A 22,144-nucleotide genomic window follows, 5' to 3' on the forward strand; every position below is an offset into this window, starting at 1 on the left:
AAATGCGACTTATACTCCAGTGTGACTTATATATGTTTTTTCCTACTTTATTATGCATTTAATGGCTGGTGCAACTTGTACTCCGGAGCAACTTATAGTCCGGAAAATACGGTAATCAGCCAACAGGGCTGCAATAATTTAATCGGAAGACATTTGTATGAAACCAGAGAGAGCTGCTGCATAGAAATGTATAAAGTCATAGCAGGTGACTAGGCACCTTTAATCCATTGTGCCTTAATACTGTGTGTTCTCAGGGAGTTTGGTCGATGGAAGGTCAACAGCCTGGCGGTGGAAAAGCGGGACGGTTTCGGTGGCAGCGGCGGTCTGGCTTTGCCCCTCGACCCAGACTTGATGCACACCATCCGCCAGCTGGGGCGGCGGCCGACCCTCCAGATGATTACAGAGAGCCTAATCAAGAAATACGGCACCCACCTCCTTCTCTCCGCCACCCTGGGAGGTACTGAGAGCAGCCTGAGCTTCAAAGCAGGCCTGATTCCCATGGCTTCTAATGTGATTTTGTTCTGTTTCTCCAGCATATGTGCCACTGATTTTACCGTCTGCTGCCTGCCAAGCAACAAATCACAAAATGCTTTTTTTTTTTCTCTCAGAAGGCTGTTGTTTGGCTCACAAAGACGTCCAAACACTTGGTTTAGCATGCAGTGAATACATCAGAGAAAACAGCAACATATTTGAGTTTTTTAATATGCACTCATGAATTAAAGAAATGGAAATTCATCACATTTTCATAAGGTAATCATTTTGCTAAATATTTACAAATTAGAGCTTAACGTTACATTATTCCTAGTAAAAAATAACATGTAAAAATATGACTTTAATTTAGTTTTAATATTTTTGAAAATGAACATTGATTCTTTAAAATGCCTTCTATTCTCATTGTATCAGGTACAATAAAAAGTGTGTATATTCAGATAGTTTCAAATCAAATACTCAGACATGATACAGGTAGGTGTCACAGTGTTTTTCCCCATCATCCCTATCACAGTCATTTGACAGTGTTTTTAAACCTGAATAAAAGTTAGTTATTTCTCCTTGTCACAGTTTGTTTCATAATTTGATGTTGTACAGTATTTTCTTTATCCATTAAAACAGGAGATAAGAATGTTTATTTGAATCAAAGACTATGCCTTTACATTATTTTTCAAAGCTAGTGTTATTAATCTGGAAATGAAGATAAAAATTATTTCCAGTTGTAATGGAATGTGGACCTCACTGATATTCTCATTTAGGCATAGTCGCTTGGAAAATAGAGCAAGTGGGGCAACTGCACCGGAAGCAAAGCCGGCTTTCAATTAAGCGATAATAGCGTTCCGTCTCTCTTAGCGGACAGGAGAAAAATATCAGTTTTTCACCAGATGAGGGTGTTTGGACCAACCACCGTGCTGCAGCAACATCCCAAAACATGCAGTTGTCATGCAGTATCTATCTGTTGCTCCTGCTTTTAATATGCTTATTACATCAACAACTGTATCTGAGACATCATTAGCTGGCAAGGAATCAGACTGGAAATTGAGTGGCAGGAATGTAATAATAGTTAAAAGGAGCAACTAGTTTAGTGAGTCATGTGCCGGAGCTTGTATTTATGGGCAGAAAGTAAATTTAAACCGTTGGCTTAAAACATTGAGATATTGTTGTATTTGTTGTTGCTTTTGAGGCCAGTTGATTAGTTCATAGTTCCCCCACATTGCTCTCCCATTTTCTAACCTAATCAGGCAGCCAGGTTAATATTAATTTGAAATGATTGCCAAACAGTTTAATGGATTCCAAAATAAAATTCTGCAGGCAAATCAAGCACAGTTTTGTCAGAGAACAACTTCAACATCAGGTCAAGACCCACAGGAATAAATAAACAAATATAACGGATGTTTTTCCGGGCATATTTCCTTAACTTTCTGACCAGAAGTTCTACAAGGTTTACAGTATCTGACCAGATACTGCAAACCTCAACACAAAATAAAGAGCTGCGTTTAAGGAGACGGCACAGACAGTAGTGTAATCACCAATCAGGAGATTGGAGTACAAACAGCAACTGCAGAATCACTAATAGTAACAAACGTGTTCACAGTTGTCAATTTTTAACGCACTGACAACATCAGTGCCACTCTGTGTTCTCATGGAAACCATACAGTTAAATTCATATTTGTAAAAAGGAAGGAGACAGTGAAAAAAGTTGGATCCTTGACAGAACCGCTTCTACCTATCTTGCCTGGATCCAAATTTTAAAAATCTTAAAAATTTCCTTGAAAGATATAAGCATATGGTTGTGAGTATGTTGGCCAAGAAGCCATTTAAAAAAGCTAGAAGGACTCGCCCAGTATGTAGTGACCATGTTGGACTTCAACCCTTGTTCTGAGGTTGGAGACCCAATGCAAAGTATATTTGTTTAGAAAATCTTGTTTTTTCATACATTCATTTCCTTTTTTATTTGGCTGCGTACTTTAAATACAATTTAACAAAAATATCCTTCTGCTGTCCAACTTCTATGTTTCAAAAAGAAAAGTGCTAGTCTGATATCCGTATAGTTTTCTTCAAATTTTATTTTCTGTCCATTATGATTAAGATAATCGCGATCATGAGGGTAACTTCATTAGTGATCTCAAATAACCTCTATTTATTCATGAGGAGTCTAATAGATGCAGAGACCTTGTTTGTGTCTTTTCCCCCAATCATCCAAGCCATCAGTTTCCCCACAACACTTAATCACCACTGTGCTTTTCTATCTGAAAAGATACTAATGAAGGGTGATTAGTGCCGCTCCGTCTGAGCTAATGAACCACTCTGTCTGACTGTCACCAGGGGAGGAGTCTCTGACAATATTTGTGGACAAAAGGAAGCTCAGCCTGGAGTCGTCGGCCGCGGGGGCCGACGGCAGCAGCAGGAACCCGAACACGACCGGGGCCGTGACTCTGGAAGCCCTCCACCAGCTGGCTGCCTCTTACTTCACCGACAGAGAGAGCACCCTGCGCAGGCTGCACCACCTCCAGATAGCCTCCACCGCTATACGGGTATGTGAAAGTATGAAAGCACAGCGGCGGCCCGATAGGATGTGAGACCATCATTGCCCAAAGGCTGCTGCGTTGCCCTCCTGCCTCGCGGTTTGTTAGCCTCCAGCATTCACACTAGGGAACAGCTGGATCTAAAACACTGACGCAAGGGCAGCTTGTTGTTTTTTTTTCTCAGGGCTGTTCCTGAAACTTAACAACTGCTCAATAAATAGACACCGACAGTACATGCTGGTTGAAACTGACCCAGTATGACCCAATATATCCATCCTAAATTACTGGGTTATCTTTGACCCAGTGCTCATATTGATAACCAGAATAAACATAAACTGTAGATGTTTACGTATGTGTTGGCGCCCCTAGTAACGAAGTGCAAAAAGGCTTAAATTGAGCTGTCATTGCTGCAGCATATTCCCGCTGGGGAATAAGGAAAGATGCCATCTGAATAATACCACATTAAGAAATACTTTTTACTGAAATCCCTGATGACACAATGCTTGGTACCCCCAACAATCCCTCTAAAATAAATGTCAGTGACTGTGTTTCCCATAGTTTGAGAGTTTACTTGTGGTGGTGGAGAGTGCAGAGCCACTTTGTATGGTACAGCGTAGCATGGTGTCAGTCTCTAAATCATAAACGTCCCTCATACTGGAAATCTCACATATAAGGTGATAATTATTTACCCTGAATAGTGTGTAAATCATAATCTTACATATTTCAATATGGCACATATACCTGAGCTGCCTGGGCTAGGCTCCCACATATTCGGGCACTGCCCCGGCAGCATAGCCAGACATTGGGGGGTCGTGCCTGCCCTGGACTGGAAGCTGCTATTTTATTTATTTCATTTTTTTTACTTCAGTGTGGCCATGTTTCTGTTATTCATACATGTTCATACAGTAGTTGGCAACATGTTAGCCAACTACTGAGAGGTGGGGGGACGGGTCACTACATTCATAGCCTACTTGGAGATGTCTGTGGTCAGTGTCGCTGGTGCGGCATGGATATTTAGACTTTATTTCCAAAAATACAAGAAGTGACAACTGAGCAAACAAGAGCGAGCAGGAAGCAGCGTCATTAATTTCTGCACTGAATCCAACGCTGGAGTAAACATTCATGCTGGGAGGGTTAGCTAAGGCGGCTAGAAAGCACAAGGAGCAAAACCTTGCAGTGAAACACTGCTCGGTTCTGGTCCTTGTTCTCCTGAGCTGCTGTAGTTATCTCGCCTAGTATGAATGTTTACTTCAGTCACTGTTTAGCCTGACATCCCTGCTTATGTTAATCAAAGCATCTGTTTGTACTTATTCTTCACTTTTGAGTTCAGTGAATGGACACAGCACTACACAGTGTTGCCAGATCTGACTGTTTCTAACCCAAAGACACAAAGTAAAACCTGTCCAACTACAGACAATCCAGCCCAAATCTCAAAATCCCAGCCTAAGGCTCCACACAAAATGTGCAATCAGACAATCAAATAACCTGCACACACAAGATCACTTTCCCAATTATGTTGTCATAGCAACCACTGCATGTTTTATGACTAGCCTCCCAACATGAATTGTAAATCTACCTTAATATAAAATTCAGTAGATCTCAACCTATTTGGGGCATTTATAATTGACATTGACCACTTCATAGTGACACTTGATTAACTAGAGACCATTAATAATTAATTATATCAAGTTCAACAGATTCCACACATTTCAGAATAAATGAACTAATATAAAACTATATATATATAACTATATATATAACTAATATAAAATCATGGCAAGATGTCATTTTATTAAAATGTAGAAGTTTTTACTTACTATTTCTGCCACACAGTGACAACTATTTTGATGTTATTTTCCTATCAATTCTTTCTAAAAATTCACCAAATGAAACACAACAACCTCCCAAAGCTACTTTTCCAACCCAACGTGACAAAAAGACCAATTGGCAACAGCGTTCATTTTAGATTGTGGGATTTTATTGAGCAAATTTCTTTTCGGTGCACTGTAGGAGTGACCACAGAGCCACTGTCCAGCCTGAAGCACATAAAATGTGTGCACCCCTGAAAAAATAGAAAGCCCACCCTCCACTTTTAATTTGTGTCTGCTGCCGCGGCTGCTCAGGTGCTCCGTGCGCATACTGTGAGCCGTGGGCACTGTTCACGGATGTTTTATTCTTCACAGTCAAGCGCACCAATCGTCAACATTTCATGTGACAAATCAATACATTTCCCTCACTTTCTGCCAGTTGCATGAAGCGGGGGGAAATAGCAGCATGTTTGTTAAGCTAGTCGGCACCTAGAGCCGTTTCCTCTCCAGCGCGGACCCACTTGTCAATGCGCGGCACGGGGAGCCAGTGACGCCGTCCATCCTGGCCTGTTAGGAGCAGCCCAGCACATCAGCTCTGAGTCACATATAAAACAGTTTGATGGGAATGCATCTTCCTGCCGAGCAGATCACTGGGAGACCGCGGTCGTAAAAACAAGAACTTTGCGTGTCTGGACTCATGTCCACAAGTATGTGGGAGGGAGCCTTTAGTTGCTGCACTTGTTTGGTCAAAATAAGTGATCAGCTCTTTGCGTATTTCAATTTGACGGCTTTTGCGTGTCAGGGGCGGTTCTAGACAGGGACCAACAGGGGCCGGTGCCCCCGTACAACTGGTCCTGGCCCCTGTTATGGCCCCAGTACTAAAGACATGATATTAAATACATTTCTTACGATGATATATGCTGACAAAGATATCGTAACTGATAGGTCACTTGGGCCAATTATATTTTTTAGCTTTACAGTTTTAATCTAACAATAATTAAAAGAAATAATCTGTTTCACGTTTAGCTCCAGCCATGTTGAGATAGGATCAGGGGTCTGCAACCTGCAGTTCCAGAGCCACAATTGGCTCTTTGGTTCACTTAATATATGAAACGATGACCAATCTTTAGCTCTGGCACCACTCTGGCCACCCTACTAAATTTGGTGAGCCCCCTGCTGTTCTGTTTGTTTGGCAGATTCTGGATTTAACTGTTCACTGTAAATTGTGACATTCTGTCCGGATTTTCCACATTGGGGAAAATATGGGCTCCAATTGCTACTTTATCGATCCCTGATAGAATAGTCAGTCATGGGAAAATGTTTACTTAGCTCTGCAATACCAGCTTGACACTGGTTGTAGGTGCATGAAGTAGGCTGGTGGTGGTCACTGCGTGAGTTTTTTTTTTTTTTTTTTTTTTTTAAGGGGTAGGAGGATTTATCTTCCTTGGCAGGTCTCGAGTCGATGTATGGGAAACATTTCTATATAAACCTATAATGTCCTGTTTTTCAGGTTGATTAAACATTACATGAACATCTAATTAGTAATCCATGACCTTCTCTTTCACTGAGGAATAAGTGTGACATGATACTGAGGCCCAATTTCTTTTAGCCATTGATTGCTAGGCTGGAGGAGGACCCATCCTCATTTTTCCACCATCCACAGGGAACAGGATGGTAAGGGAGTTAAATAATCTCAGAAGTTTTCTGTTAGAGAACCTCAGATAAAAGTGGCCTCTGGGGCGCAACGAGTCTCCAAGAAAACCATTAGATGCTGCATACAGTTAAGCCCCATAATTATAAATTGCCCTGGCAGATTTACGTTTAAAGTCTTCTTTGAATTTAAAAAAATATGTTTCTTCCGATTGGAAGTAAAATTAATGGTTTGGGATGACCCAGCCAGAGTTCTGACTTGAATTTGATAAAGAATGTGTGGAGGGAGCTAAAGATTAGGAGGATGGCAAAGACGCATTTCAAATCCAAAGACTTGAAGCTTATCCCCTAAGACGAAATGTCAAAATACCAGTAAAAACAAGATTACAGATGCTAAGCAATTATGCAAAGGGTTTGTTCACTGTAAGGCCTAAAAACATTTCACCATTAATCATAGAGAAGAGAATAAACATTTTTTACATTTCATGTCATTTTTTTCATGAAATGTAAATAACAACAGATACATAATTGTTATTAAGTTGATCTTCCTTTTGCATTGTTTTATAATAATACATATAACATGTCTGGAGGCATGCCTGCAAAAGGACTTTTCAGTCCTTCCATCCAACTCAGTCTCACTCTCAACCTGTCAAAAGTTGATGCTTGGTCCAGCCTCCTGTGCATCAGGTACTGACGCGCAGGAGGTTCCCCTCTCATCATTTATTGATGTGCAGGGTGCTTGAGAGGTTGTGGCGGGAATTCGTGAAAATTTTACATTAACTGCAAAACTAACACTAACCCATCCCCTACCCTAACCCTTAAATCTAAAGAAACACTAGTATACATGCTACCATACACTATTAAAACTACCAACAGAAACTTTGTGGGCTAAAAGTTTTGTTGCAGGTCACCTGCCTGTCACGTGACACAATGTCTGCAACCTGTCCTGCACCCTGTGCGTTAATATATGACGAGAGACGTAGCCCTGTCGCGTCAATATCTGACCAGGCGTCAATATTTGACGAGCTTGAAGTGACCCATTAGACACCTACAGTACACCCATGTGTTGGCCCATTACAAGTGTAACTCATCTGTGCCGAGCCTTTAACTACATCGCTCCATGTGCTTTGGTCACAAGGCAGCTTGGGCTTCTTGGCAACAAACACTCAGGTGTGTCTGGTGGGATACAAAGGATTACCGGGTGGAACAGCACCTCACACCCACTGTTAAGCCTGTTGCTTTTGGAAAACCCCTGGGAACCTTCCTGGACTGCATGGCATCAAAACACCAGAGCATTCAAATAATACAAATAACTTTGCGGATTCTGCCAGTATCTGAAAATGGGCCGTCATTGAGTCTTTCAGTGGGATAGTGGCCCTAAACATGTGGTCAAATAGTAAATAGTAAATTGTACATAAAATCAAATTTATGCCATGGCTACCTGAAGCCCCAGGCAGAAACCTTGTAAAAAAAAAACCTGGAGGTTGAGCCGAGGAGATTGTAAAGACCCGAGACTCTAGCTAACAATTCTTCCCACTGTATGCTGTAAGCTTGTGAAATGCTAATAGAAGAAAACAAAGTGTCGTCCTATTGGTAGTAGGTGGACAAACTGTAGGTCTACAGTAGGGGCAGTAAGGGCGCCACTAACTGTGCTAACCGTGTTTTTGCTACAAGCAATAATTTCTTTCAACAGGATTGTCTTCCCCACTGAATAAATTCACTCAGTTTAAAGATTGAAATTAACAAAATAATCACCGAGATGATGCAGCCAAATAAAAATATAAACTAATTTTAAGTTTGGTGTCAATAACATGCCAACTCTTGCACAGCAGCATAAGTGATGCTTCCATAGCTGGGAATGGAATATTCTGGCATTGGCCAATTTTGCTTTGATATTGTATTTTGCAGACTTCTGGAATAATTAAGGTTACATTTCATCACTGTCCTATAAGATGTTTAGCAAATCAGAGCATGTATGTTGGCACAGTATCTCATTTTGTACAAATTCAAAACAGTGATTTGTCAGAAAAATATGTAAATCTAATGAGATCATAATAGCTTTGTATGTAATATTTATTTTTAAACTACAGCAGTGGATATACATTTTTCTATGTAATCGCCATATTATTATTTTGACTAGTTGTTACAGAGCTGGTAACCCACATCTCAGTCAAAGTCTCGTTTTATTAAAAAAAAAAAAAACTTTGCAAAGACTTTTTTGGTGTTGGTAGTTTGTTTTTATATTTATTAGAAAAACAAACAGCCAGTTTGTCAATATAGTGATATGAACAGCAATGATTTTTCTTTAGGTTACCATTGGAGCTCTGTTTAGCAAAATTCTACAGATCACTATGTTAGGATGAAAAATGCTCCATCTCCATCTGGCATAAACTCAATAATACAGAAAATATATAAAACAAGATTTTTTTTTTTAGTAATCAGATAAAAAAGTTCGATTGGGATTTATTTGTAATCTGTTCCCATTCTCCTGCCGTGCTTTACTTTGACACCATAAAGTAAAACAATTTAATTATCACCCAGCACCTTCCTGTACAGCCTTCACATTTAAATGGGTAGAATTAATTTGCTTGAGTAAAACGCCAGAACAAGTTTTTAATCCCATAAACCGGGGCGAAGATTAGTCCTGCTGCTAATTGTGTTCTTCTGTTAAAGTCTTTATTTCTGCGCTTTAATAATCACCTCCAAGACACAGCCCGTAGGATATTATAAGAAATCACATTGGTTATCCTACTTTAGATTTATAGAGCGAGTTCCTTGATTTATAGGTTAACACTATCTGGACCATTTAGCTAAAAGGGCAAATATGGAGGACTGTAGCTGGATTGTGCAGAATCTAGCAGAGATAAACAACATTCTTTTATTGAAACGTAGTAAGTGCAAAAATAATCTTAGCAGTTACATCCATGCGCGATTTAGATAAGATAAGAATGTTACTGCCGTCCTGTTGAAATTGTGTGGATCACAAAGTGGGGCTGAAATATACCAAGACATGTACACCTTGCAAACACACTAGAGCTGTTCAAAATACCTGAGCTGTTGCGTAGAGTGGTAACTGTCTCCTGGAAGCAGAATAATACCAGTGAATATTAAATTCAAGATGCATCTAGGTTATACGGTGCATTGCCGAGTCAGCAGTTTGTGGAGCTACCTTTCACTTCAATTACAGCTGCGAGTCTTCCAGGGTACGTCTACCCCAGCTTTGCATATTTAGGGACTGACATTTATGCCCATTGTACTGCGCTAAATAGTTCAAGCACAGTCGGAATGAATAGAGTGTCTGGGAAAATCAATTTAGGTCTGGACTTTGAATGGGCCGTAATATTACATGAAAAAAGCTTGATCTATATCCTCCCATTGGAGCTGTAACTGTTCCAAAAAGGCCACATTTGTTAAGTCAAAGGCTAGAGGTCATTGATTTAAGTTCAAGGGGTATGAAAACCTTTGCGATTATGGGTAGTCAAATTAGTGTATGGTATTATAGTATACTGTAGCGACCTCAATCAAAATGTTTTTTTCTAGATTTGTTGAAAAGATTTTATTCAGAAATCATTAGACAATAAGTAGCTTGTATAAAATAAACTTAATACTTTTAGAGACTGCAGGGGAAAACCACTTCTGTTGATAAAATGACTGAATGCAACGACAAAAAAATTATTTAACATTAGTTTGGTAAATAATTTTCAAGTTAAAATATTTTTGGGATATACAGTATAAATGGAGTCATCACAGTTTGGGAACTAATGATAAACTATAAAATATTTAATAATTTAGATTTTTAAGAATTGGGTTCTGTTAACAGATTATGGCGGGTAAATATCTTACCTTCATAATATACAGTAGCTCTCAAAAGTCCACACACACCTGTTAAAATGCCAAGGTTTGTGATGTAAAAATTTGGACCATGTAAAATCACTTTCAACCTTTTGTTCTACATAAACTGTGAATTTTTATCTGTACAATTCAACTAAAACAACAAATCTGATAAAGAAACATAGAAGAGGTTCAAGCTGATTGCATAAGTCTACACACCCTTATCCCAGCCTACTGATACTTTAAAGTTTGTTTTCACAACTCATTCTTCTTTGTTAAGAGTTTATCAGCATCCCACATTATGACTTGACAATATTACCCTCCTCTCTACCTTGCTAAATGTCTCTCAGATTGTGACAACACTTCTTGTCCACAGCTTTCTTCAGGTGACTATCAAAGATATCCTATCAATTTTATTTCTAGATTCGGATCAGGCCTTTCCAAAATGGTATTTTATATTTCAAATGAAGTCATTGTTTTGTAGCTTTGATGTATTCTTGGACGCAGTGTGATGCTAAAAATTATCCTTCATCTTGAGTTTTCACCAGTTAATTTCAACTGAAGGATGACTATTTGGAACTGATCCGAATACACTATTGTCTATCTAAGTTATTTAATGTTTAATAAATAACTTTTGGACTGTTAAGTATTTTCCGGTGAATATCAGCCCAAACAGCTGATATTAGGACAATAGTTGAAAGGAAATATTTGAGCACTGGCATTCTTTTAACAGCAAACTCTGCACACATATAGAATAAACAAGTATCAACTTCTCTTCAACTTCAAAAATTGATTAACAGAAATAAAATGAACATCCAGAGAACATCACTATATAATACTGTTTATTTGAATTAACACTAATTTTCAATCAACAAATCCTCTCTACTAGGCTAGTGAAACTTAACTAAGCTACTAACAAAATTAAGATAAATAGAAGATAAGGAACTATGTACACACAATAGAAATAAAAGGACAAATAAAATAGTTGAAAATCATCATCAGAATAATTCAGTGAATTCTGATTCAGATCCAAGTTAGAGAACCAAAGTTAATCTTGAAGAATGTGGAATGAGATCAAATTAGCTTAACTAATTTATAACAACATTTGGTATGTTCAACCCATTCACAATGCAAATCCTGAGTTAAACAAAACATTATTTGAGAAAATAACATTTTAAAGAATGATTAGCTCAGTGAAAATCAATGCCTTTAGGACACTTGATTTTATTAATGCAATTATTCCTCTGGGAAGCTAGGGCACTCTAGCGATTGGTCGCTTGATGTGTTAACCCTAAAGTTCTACCAAACACCATTAAATCAACATTGATCTTCCCTATTAATGATGTACTATCGATCGATGGAGGAGGAAAACAAAAACAAACATTATGTTTAAAACAAACCGTAGTTGCGTTGCCTTGGTGATAGCACTAATGTTATTCTCGGTACTGATTTAAAAATACTTAAAGGCTCTATTTGGTCGAAATGAGTGGACCAGACAACACAAACATTAATATTCCATCAGTGTTTAAAGTTGTTATGGAAATTAAGTTTGTTATAACCATAAATCTCACTCAGACACATCAGCAAAGCTTGGTTTCCAGAATGCTAGCAAAAACTAGCCCATAAGCTCCAGTAGATTTATTTCAGTCAAAGCTAAAAACAAAACAGTAAAAAACATTTTAAATAAACCATTAGACTTTCCCTGCCTAACTCTGCCAAATCTGTTTGTGCCTCTCTGTCAGTTCGGTTCACGTTGGGAATCCAGTTGGAAGCAGGTGAAGCAGGGTGAAGCTAGTCCTTCAGCACAGCGAGCACACGGTTAGCTTGAAGCAGGGCTGTGAGCAGGCGGCTAGCTCAAAAGAAACTCCGAGGGCTTGGGATGCGCTTACACGTCTCTGGTGGTCTGCGCTCAGCCTGTGAGGGGGGTTACAGCGTGGGCTCTCTGCACGGCCTTTCCAGTGTCAGGGACGTCCGCACAGCTTTGCTGCCGTGGTTGTGTTGGTTCTCTGGAGGCTGAAGCGTACTCAGGTTTCCTGCAACAGTGGAAGAAGAATCACAAGGCTGGTTTGGGTATAGATGGATAATTTACTCTGTCATCTGTTCACGCAGAAGACAGGCTGCAGACATAGCTCCATTCCTAGTTTAGTACCTTCGTGAGTCTGCAAACCCATTGTGGCCAGCATGGGTGGCTTGTCTCCCCAGTGTAGAACATTCTCCTCCAGGGTCCACAGGCAAAGAGATGAGTGTTCTCCCCAATGCTGCTAAGTAGCGGGCAAAAGAGAGCGTTTGTCCGTGGCCAGGGGTTTTTATACAGTGGCCCCGTGGTGTGAGAACAGTCCCCGGAGAGCCTGTAAAAGTCTCACATTTCAGCAGCTTTAAACTTTAGTCTGATTTTATCCCTCGTGGCTTGATTGCACTCTGACAAGATCATTAGATCCATCTGATGCAAAGAAACCCCAGGGCATGATACTGCCAGCACCGTCTTTTAGTGTGGGTGTGGTGTTCCTTCTGTGGTGGGCAGTGTTGTTTGGTGCCAAACATACACTTTTGGAATTATGGACAAAAAGTTGACAACATTTGGTTTGATCAGACGAGAAGAAAAATATTCTCGGTCAAGGTTTTGGAGGATTTCAGCCAAGCCTAGGTTTTTTTTCTTCGGAACAAAATAATTCTGTGTTTCAACCCTACTCTTTCATCCACGCACAGATTATACAGCTTTACCTAAAAGATGAGCAGCAAAGCAACAAAGGCCAGGTTAGGATGCCTGAACTTTATTTCCAGGCTTCTCGGAATCACTATAGTTGACAGCAGGGGTTGCTTTAGGAAGACCAAATGGTGAAATTAAATAGAAAGGCAATCCAGCACACAGTTAGTTTAATTTGTGCATGCTTCTTCCAATTAATGCATGTTGTTTTACTTGTTGTACAGGGCGTACAAATATAAAGCTAGAAAAGAATTGAAGTTATTAGTGATGGTGTAAATCTATATTACATCACAAAAACCTGGCATTGTGTACAGTTTCAAAAGCCGCTCTAACCATCTTAGAGTTGCTTTGATGTAATGGATTATTTTTGGTGCATCATCTTTGCCATTATCGTAAACAGAAATTAATTACTAACATCTTCAGCTAAATGTGAGGGAATTAAATGCCCAGTTGTATTTCCTAATTTAATATAGGGTAGAGATATCGAACAGTCTGATAAGAAAATAATAAAGTGCATAATTTCAAAGGCTGCTTTCTGTGTTCTTATTCATCCAGAGCAAACTTTTTATTTCTGACACTTTAGAAACTTAACTGGAGGACAACTTCGACTCACAAATCCCTTAATACCAGCTCAGGGACTTTCTAACCGTAGCTTATTTAATCAGTCAGATTAAGAGTGAATACTTATTTACAGAATTGGCCAGACAGTTGCATCTCCTGTGACTGCAGGCGAGCACAAGACTGTCAGATCTGTTTTTCCCTCTTTTCCTCTTTGATGCAGTTCACGCTCCCAAAAAAAAAATCTCACAGAAAGATAAGGAATTGATTGATTCTAACCAGAATCTCATAAATCACATCCTTGAGCTACTGTAGCTAACATCCGGCTGTATAGCACATTAATAAACATACGATACGAGCTTATTGGAGACATTGTCCGCTCCGTGGCGAACTGTAATCAGGGGAGTGAGGAGGCAGAGTGGAGCGGCAGTTGTGTATCCTCTCGTATAAAACACCAATCATCCATTTTATCATCTGAAGTGGCTATTAGAGTGTGTGCATTAATCAGCCCGAGGGGCAAACGTAGATGCTAAAGTGAGTGGCCACTGATGAAGACAAGTGCCCCCACCCTAAAATGAGAACGTGTTAGCCTGGTTATGCATCAGCTTGATGGATTAAAGATACCATTCCATTCATTTCCAGCCAGTCTGACTCCCATTCATTTGCCACTTTGCAGCCGTTCTGGAGTTTAGGCAGATTGAGGATCAGCGAGAATGAGAATGAGAGCGGGGAGATGAACGCTGTGTTTTATGAGGGATGTAAAGCAGCACCTGCAATACATGGGCTTCCATTAAAATCACACATCAAGATTCAGGGAGAAGCGAGAAGGATTCTGTGCAAAAAAAAATATAAATAAAAAAATGCTAATACAGACTGAGAAATGTTCCTGAATTTCTACATTTAATGTTGGGACTAATTTATATTAGAGGCAGTTGCTTCACACTTGTGAATTAGTTTAAAGTTCGGTGGGATGTTGATTTCTTTTTAACCAAAAAAAGTATTCTCTCTAGGGAAGGAAGTGTTTATAATTAAAAATCTTTGTATTATTAAACTGCAAGTGTTGTTGTATTGCAAATCCCTTTGAGACTGAATATGCTTTTAATGTGCTAATAAGTTCTCTTGACCTGCTTTGAAAGAATAAAAAGTAAAAAAAAAAGAAAAAAAGAAAAGTCAATACACAAGGCTGTGGTAGATTTGAAGGGTAAAGAAAAATGACTTTGATCTGATCTTTCTGCTTTCATTCAATGTCGTTTCAGGTGACCGAAACAAGAACCGGGCCTCTTGGGTGCAGCAACTATGACAATCTGGACACGGTCAGCTCCGTCCTGGTTCACAGTCCTGAAAACAAGGTTCAGCTGCAAGGTAAATGTAAAGCATCACAAGCTGTATGTATTTGTAATAGATTGGTGTGGTTTGGTTTTTAGGAAGTCACACAAAAACATTTTTAATATTATTCGTAATTCTTTCTGTATGCAGTGAAATGGACCAAAAGGAGGAAACAAATGAGAGTGAATTATCTTTGTGCAATGATTTATTAGAGACAAAGAAAAGGGGATGTTTACATCCCTTGCTGGCTGTGAGGGGATCAGCCAGTGGCAGCTTGAGCAGTTCATTAGCAGTCTGGACGGGGAGGGGGCTTGCTGGCTTCAGTGGGGAGGAGCTGCTGCTCCAGGACTCAACAGCAACCACTGCTCGTTGAGTAGAGTATGAATAAAAGTCTCCAACATCACCAGAGAAATGGGGCTAGAGTAGTTGGTAATAACTTTTTTGAAAAAGTCATTAGAGGCTCAGGGAAAGTTGTGAAAAACAGCAACAGAATGTCTCAGGGAGCAGCTGTGAAAGATCAAATTGTGGCATTTTTTGAGAACTTTTGTATCTACAGATATCAACGCACATTTTGGAAACATTTTTCAATTACCCTACTCCGTATTATGTTTCTTTGAATCTTAGTGTGTTGTTTTTGAATGACTGTAGTGTGTTTCTGTCTTGGGAAATTGACCTTACTCTAAAATCTTTGTTCCTATTTTCTGTTTTTATATTTTCACCTTTGTGTGAATCTGCATGCTCCCATTTGCCTGTCACTTTGCTGCTGGTACACCTGGATTTCCCCACAGAGAGACAATAAATTATATTTCTACTCTCTTCTATTATACATTAAAAATGCCACAATCTTTCTTGTCAAACTGAAGTTGATTTCACAAAAGCACCATCCACCTTTGCCAGCATGTGACTTCATCTGGCAAAATAAATCAGTTATTATTACGAGCCGCGGGTTTAATGCTGACTGATTTAAGCAGGACACTAATGTCACGCATGTTTAAAATTTATTTCTTCTTACTTCAAGGTAAGAAGGAAGTAGTTCTTGCCTTGCTATGCTGATGTAGTTTCCTAACAAAAAGGTAATTAGTCTGGTTGGCTGCACTTGGTTACATAAGCATTGATGAAGCTCTCAATTAATGACATTTAATCTGAAATCGTTTATCTTGCAGCATTTTGGAAACCAACTGAAGAAAATACTGACAGGCAAAATGCAAACTTAAAAGCTCTGTGAGAAAACAGTACCTGGCTAACTGTTAGACACTAAAAGTTTAAATTTTCTTAGTAACTTCTTAACAGAACAAAATAATTGGAATATTTCACAGCGAATAATCAGTTCAAAATGCCTAGACTGATCAAACTTCAACTAGTTAATTCTACACCAAACCTTATAATTTGGGCTCTGTGATGCATTGGCGACCTGTCCTGGGTGTACCCTACCTCCTGCCCAATGACTGCTGGATATGGGCAGAAATGTTTTGATTTAAAATAAAGCTCTCTGCCGACGTAAGGATAAGTTGTCTAAATGAGGCCAACGTGCAACTGGGTAAATTAAACTGTGTATTTCTCAGTGGTATGGTGTGAGTTCTAAGTAACTATTGGTTGCTGCTGGTTATAAAATTACTGTTATCCCATTTATTCCTATAGTTTTAAAGCCTTTGTAATGATATGTATTAGAAAGTGCCTGAGAAACTGGAAAGAGTATTGCAGTACGGCCCCTCCCCTGCCTATTGCTGGTCTGCTGGATGTAAGAAGGCTATTACATTTTCTATCATTGTCAAGAAAGGAAAATGCTGTTTGGGCATAGTTCTAGTTATAAAAAATGCTGTAGGAGCAGACAGTCCAACTAAAGGTGTGTTTCCATTGTAGGGTCTGAAATGGGCCATTTATGTTACGTCCGCTGGTGCTGAGCGGCTCCTTCTCCGCCCAGAGTGCCACTGCAGTCTGGAGACACAGATCTCTGCCCACCAAAACACTTGAGTCCAGAGTGTGATTAAATATGTTGAAATCAGACGAATACAGCAATAGTCTGAGACTGTGTGAAAGCTAGTAGGGTTGTCAAAATAATTTAGATTTTTCACATAATCAATACCATTGTGTCAAAACTAGTTTCATTCACATTTGGCCAAATTGTCACCAGTGTTGCAATAACAGAGATGCCCAGCACAGCCCTCCCTGCTGCTGGAAGTTTAACCTCTACTAACATGTCGAGTAGAGTCAAAAAAAAATACATATGCAACCCTATTTATTATCAAGACAAACCAAAAGCGTCATCCAAAGAAACCTTCCCTAAAAGGTAGACAGACAAGAAAAAATAAGACGATGAACAATACTACATGTTAGCTGCACTACTAGCTAACGCTATTATGCTGATGTTTGAGAGCAACTTTAAAAGGTCAGTAAAGCTCCTGGATCTGCAGGAGTGAAGCAGTACACCTCCCGGATGACATGAGGTCACATGATCCACTTAAAGATTAGCTTCAGAGACACGGGCCGTTCAATGATTGAGTTCTGTTTGTCAGAGCTCCACCGTCAAAGTGCTGCCTCTGCTGGCTTTTCCTGTACAAATCAGAGCAGGAAGATGTGAATCAGCTGACAACTCAGTGAGCTGCCGTGGTTCTTTCTCTACACTAATGATGTTGTTCGTGAAAATGAGTTGGTGGCAGACTGTTAAGGGTGATGTTCTTCAATAGGTGTGTGAAATTCTGCTCTCGTAATATTTTGGAGACCTACACAAAAAATAACCCAAATCAATCCAAAATGCAATGGGAATGCTGAAAAATCAAAAGTCAGACTCATTTTACGGCGGTACGGGTGTGATAATTACTTTTCATTTTGTAATTTATGTTTACTATCTACAGTTTTTTTCCTGCAATTTTGATATGGGTAGCGCCCCAGTGCCCCCTATTGCATTTTGAATCTTCTTGTTACTGAAAAGTGCTTCATAAATAAACTTGCCTTGCGTTATTGACAAGCTGTCACTAATTGTTACATTTGTGTGAATATGTAAAGAGTAGAAGGTCAAAAAGTGATACTGATTTGCTCAATAAGCATTTCAAATCTAATACCATATTTAATGGGTATTTTTTCTGTATTCCTTGAAAATCCAAATAACAATAAACAAATGTTGCAGATAACATTGTAACTGTAATTGTTATACTATTTTAACAGCAATAGGGGTAATTGTTACTTTTATTGACTTTTATATAATTAAATCATGTCATATTTTTGTTTCTGATTTTACTTCAAAATTATTATAGTGTGTTAAATGCAGGGTGTTTAGGGTTGTTTCAGTTGGACTTTAAGCTAACAACCTCTGGCTCCGTTTAGCTTAGCTATGTTTTACATTTTACCTAGAGGTTAGCTACATGCCTGCTGTCAGTGTTATTATTCATCCCAGACAACTGCAATGCAAATTAACTAATGCAGCTGGTGAGACCTTCCTGTTGTGTTGTTCATGTAAACGTTTTAATATTTCATACTTATTCTCCTTTAAGGTCATGCACCGCTGCTCTAAAGAGTCGACACCTCTGTTAAAATGCAATCTTTTGTGAATGTTAAATAATTCAGAAAATGAGAAGTATTTTGAAAACTATCCCCATATCCAATTTGATATGTGATATGTATCCTCTATATTTCAAATGAGACAATTAGAAAAATGCATGTGATGCAAAAATATTAAAAACTGCAATAAGCTGGTTGCGGTTGTGCACACTCAGGCTAATACTTGGCTAAAGTACCTTCTGATTTAATTTCAGCAGTTTTATTTGGTAGACACCTACCATCAATTATAGTAAATTTAATTACCTTGAAACAAAGAAAGCTGTTTTAGAAGGATCGACATTTCATTTGCTTATTTGTATCCATAGGTTGTAGAGGAATTACAAACCCATCAACATGACAGCAAAAAAGCTGAATGTTTCTGCCAAGGTGCACTTGCACATTAACCTGACGCTTGCCAGATGTGTTTCGCTCTGCCTAGCTTCACTCACATACTATTTCAACCACTCACACCGAAGCCAACCCGTGACGCTGTGAGAGCGACGCAGGAAAAAAACAAAACTTTTTTTTTTATGTGTTTGCGGCTCTAGTGGCACGTGTTTTATTGACAGTGAGCTGACAGGAAGAGGGGGGAAGACAGGCGGGCTGACCGCGTTGAGGAGTAAAGGCCTCCTAATATGGTTAGCGCTAACCGCTAACCGCTCCGGGGAAAACAAAACTTGCCAAATGCGGTCGGGAGAAGGACGAAAACATGGTTTCCACCAACAAAAGCCTTCAGAGGTGTTTCCTGATGTTCTTTTAATGAAACAATATTAGGTAGATTGGACAACACGGAAGAAATAGCAGCATCAATGTTAATGCTTGCTTCCTCGATGTGAGCCGCCATTGCTATCAAAACAGTCTCACGTCATGGTCGCTTCTCCACTACGTCACATTCATGAAACTCCAGCCCTGCGTCCTGATTGGCCAGACCATAAAATTGGTTGGAGAAATCACTTTCTATGAGTGATGTCCCAGACGTATGTGAGTGGAGCTAGGCGGAGCAACATACATCTGGCAAGCGTCAGGTTACTTGCACATGCCTTAGCTACTTCAACGTGCTGCTGTACTATCATGCATAATGCATCTTATCTAATATTGTTCTGTAAATGGGGTGGTGTTCTTTTTTTCTCCAGCATTTTTCCACTGTTAACATGAATATTTATTCTTTTTCCATATTAGTATTCCATATTCTCAATAATTGCGCAATATTCACTCTGTTATTAATTGTTTTACTGTAAAATGTTTGTATTTTTAATAAAGCTCCTCCTTTGCTGCTTTAGAACTCACTTTAGATCAGATTAGCTTGTTTCTCCACTACTATAAACTGTTTGTAACTCTGTGTCTCTTTCCCACTGTCACACCTGAATTTCCCCATTGTGGTACGATAAAGGAATGTCTTATCTTATCTCAAACAGCGGCCAGGAGAATAAAAGTAACTCTGAAGGAGCTGCATCAATTTCTGCCAAGCGCTGGTGTTGTTCTGCATTTAATAACAACCTTCTATATACTAAATTAAAATAAAAAATGAAATATATATATATATATATATATATATATATATATATATATATATAGATAGATAGATAGATAGATAGATAGATAGATAGATAGATAGATAGATAGATATAGTCTAAAAAAAAATTGAATAACAAACCAAGCTTAAATATCCCAAAAGCTTGCTTATGATGTTTATATTCTGATGAAGCCAAACTTTAACTTTGACCCACAATCCCAAGAGCTAAGCTTGACCCCGAAACAAGTATAAACATTACCAAAAGAAGACCACAGTGAGGTATGTGTGTGGCAGAAATATGATCTGTGCTACCCCAGATCATGAGTGTCCCCCAGGTGTCTCCTAGAATGTAGGCATCTAGATCACCTAATGAATCACTTCATTGAAGCAAATTTCCATATTAGAATGGCCTAGTCAGAGTCCAGGACTAATATTGAAAGAAAATCTGTGAGGGACATGTGAACAGCTGACGTTGTTACAGTCTGATGACTGTCGTGAGGAACTTTTGCAAAGTAGTGTAGGCACAAATTACCAACAGAGGATGTGGCATGTTGATAAATCTGTGCCATAGAAGATTGAATGCTTAAATACTAAAGGTGTTTCAAAACGTATTAGTTTATGGGTGGGAAAACTTATGCAGCCTGTACGTTTTTTTTTTTTTTGTGTGTGTGTGTGTGTTACAGATTTCTTTGTTTTTCAGTTGAATTAAGGCTAAACGTTGCACTATAGGAAAAAAGCTTTGAAATGATTTATGATCGCCCTTGAAATTGCTGAAAGGGTAAAAGGCCCGCCACAATTAGCATTTAGTGTCAGAGTCATAGCATTCTTTTTGCAGCGTATAAGCGCATTTTAGCAAAACCCTCTGGTTTGTGTGTTTGTCTGCATGCTTCCTGCTACCCACAGTGGGAACAAGTCGTGCTGTGTCAAGCCATCTTGTTCATCATGAAGGGTGCTGTCGCAATAATCCCACTCTGCAAAAAAGACTGAAGAGGCTTATCTTCCAAAATGTCAGCGCTCTTGCTTGAAGGACACCTCTGACGTTACTGTTACTTTTCTTATTGACCCGAACATATAGCATATCAGCCTGTAAATTCTTACTTCCCCCTGAGACCGGTGCCTCAAAACTGCTGACATAAATCCTTATTTTTTTGTTGTTGCTATTTTTCATCTTGCTCAAAACATAAGATTTTGGATGAGCAAGAAGAGCTTAATCAAAGGGCAGAGTGCCCGTTTGTGTTGGACCGTTTGTAACACAGGACTAATACACACTTAGTAACCTCCTGAATAACAGCATGAACATGTGTATCGCATTCAAGAATCATGGTTACAATTTGCTGTAACCCAGAGAATTTATTTATTTATTTTTGCCTGTTTTAAAATAGTTTAATGATCATTTTGCTGCTCTACAGTTTACCATCTTTCATACATGATTATACAAGAACAATTACAGGTCATTGAGCAAATCTAATTGATTTCCATAATTCTTTTTTAAAAGGGAAATTGCTATATGGAAGGGTTAGCCTGCAGAAAGGTATGCACATGCACTGCAGAGTATTAGCACTTAAACTTGCTTGCGGCTGCCTTTGGATGATTAACTATGTGAATGAACATTATGTGGCCATTGATTTGCTTGTGAATAGAGAGCGCCCACACTTGATGACTAGCTTGCCAAGGTGCATCTCAACAAATAGGAGCATCAACTTCTTATATACATTCATTAGACAAAGAGTGATATATTTCATGCATTCTTTCCTGATTATTTTTAATCGTTATGGTCTCCAGCTAATGTAAATTATTAATCCAGTTTCTTAGGATATTATAGTTTAAGACCAATTAAAAAGCATTTTAATGTAGACATGCAAGACTACAGAAAACTATGGCCATGTATTGTACAGTGTATACACTTAAAGCTGCAGTAGGGAGTAGACTTAGCCTGGAAATTTGACCAAGCACACCTTCCATGTCCCTGCTGCTTGCTGTGCTATAGCCCTCTCTCTATAGCTCCTCCCCCACAGTGGAGCCTGCCGTGCTGTTCCAATGTTTACCTGTCCTTGTTATCTGAGCAGGTTCCTCTCCAAATGGGCAGTTTTCCTGTAAAGCAGGTTGTTTCTCCACCATTTCTCCACAGAGCTGCACTCTGCCAGCAGTCTTGGGGTTGAATTACAGTAGCGCTGTGTGGCAGACTGGGTGTGAGCAGCATGTACAT

At 39.1% G+C, this 22,144-nt stretch overlaps 1 protein-coding gene across 1 annotated transcript in view; it reads left to right on the forward strand.

The window, feature by feature from the left end:
* Positions 1–254: 254 nt before the first annotated feature.
* Positions 255–22,144, forward strand: part of LOC105925191 (BMP/retinoic acid-inducible neural-specific protein 3) — a gene marked incomplete at its 5' end in the record, with an annotated part of 37,434 nt that continues 15,544 nt past the window's right edge. The window contains 3 exon segments of the mRNA XM_036137926.1: positions 255–457; positions 2,815–3,023; positions 14,822–14,927. Coding sequence (XP_035993819.1) covers positions 255–457; positions 2,815–3,023; positions 14,822–14,927 — 518 coding nt within the window.

The sequence above is a fragment of the Fundulus heteroclitus genome, chromosome 6 (assembly GCF_011125445.2).
Source record: "Fundulus heteroclitus isolate FHET01 chromosome 6, MU-UCD_Fhet_4.1, whole genome shotgun sequence".
Classification (NCBI taxonomy): domain Eukaryota; kingdom Metazoa; phylum Chordata; class Actinopteri; order Cyprinodontiformes; family Fundulidae; genus Fundulus; species Fundulus heteroclitus.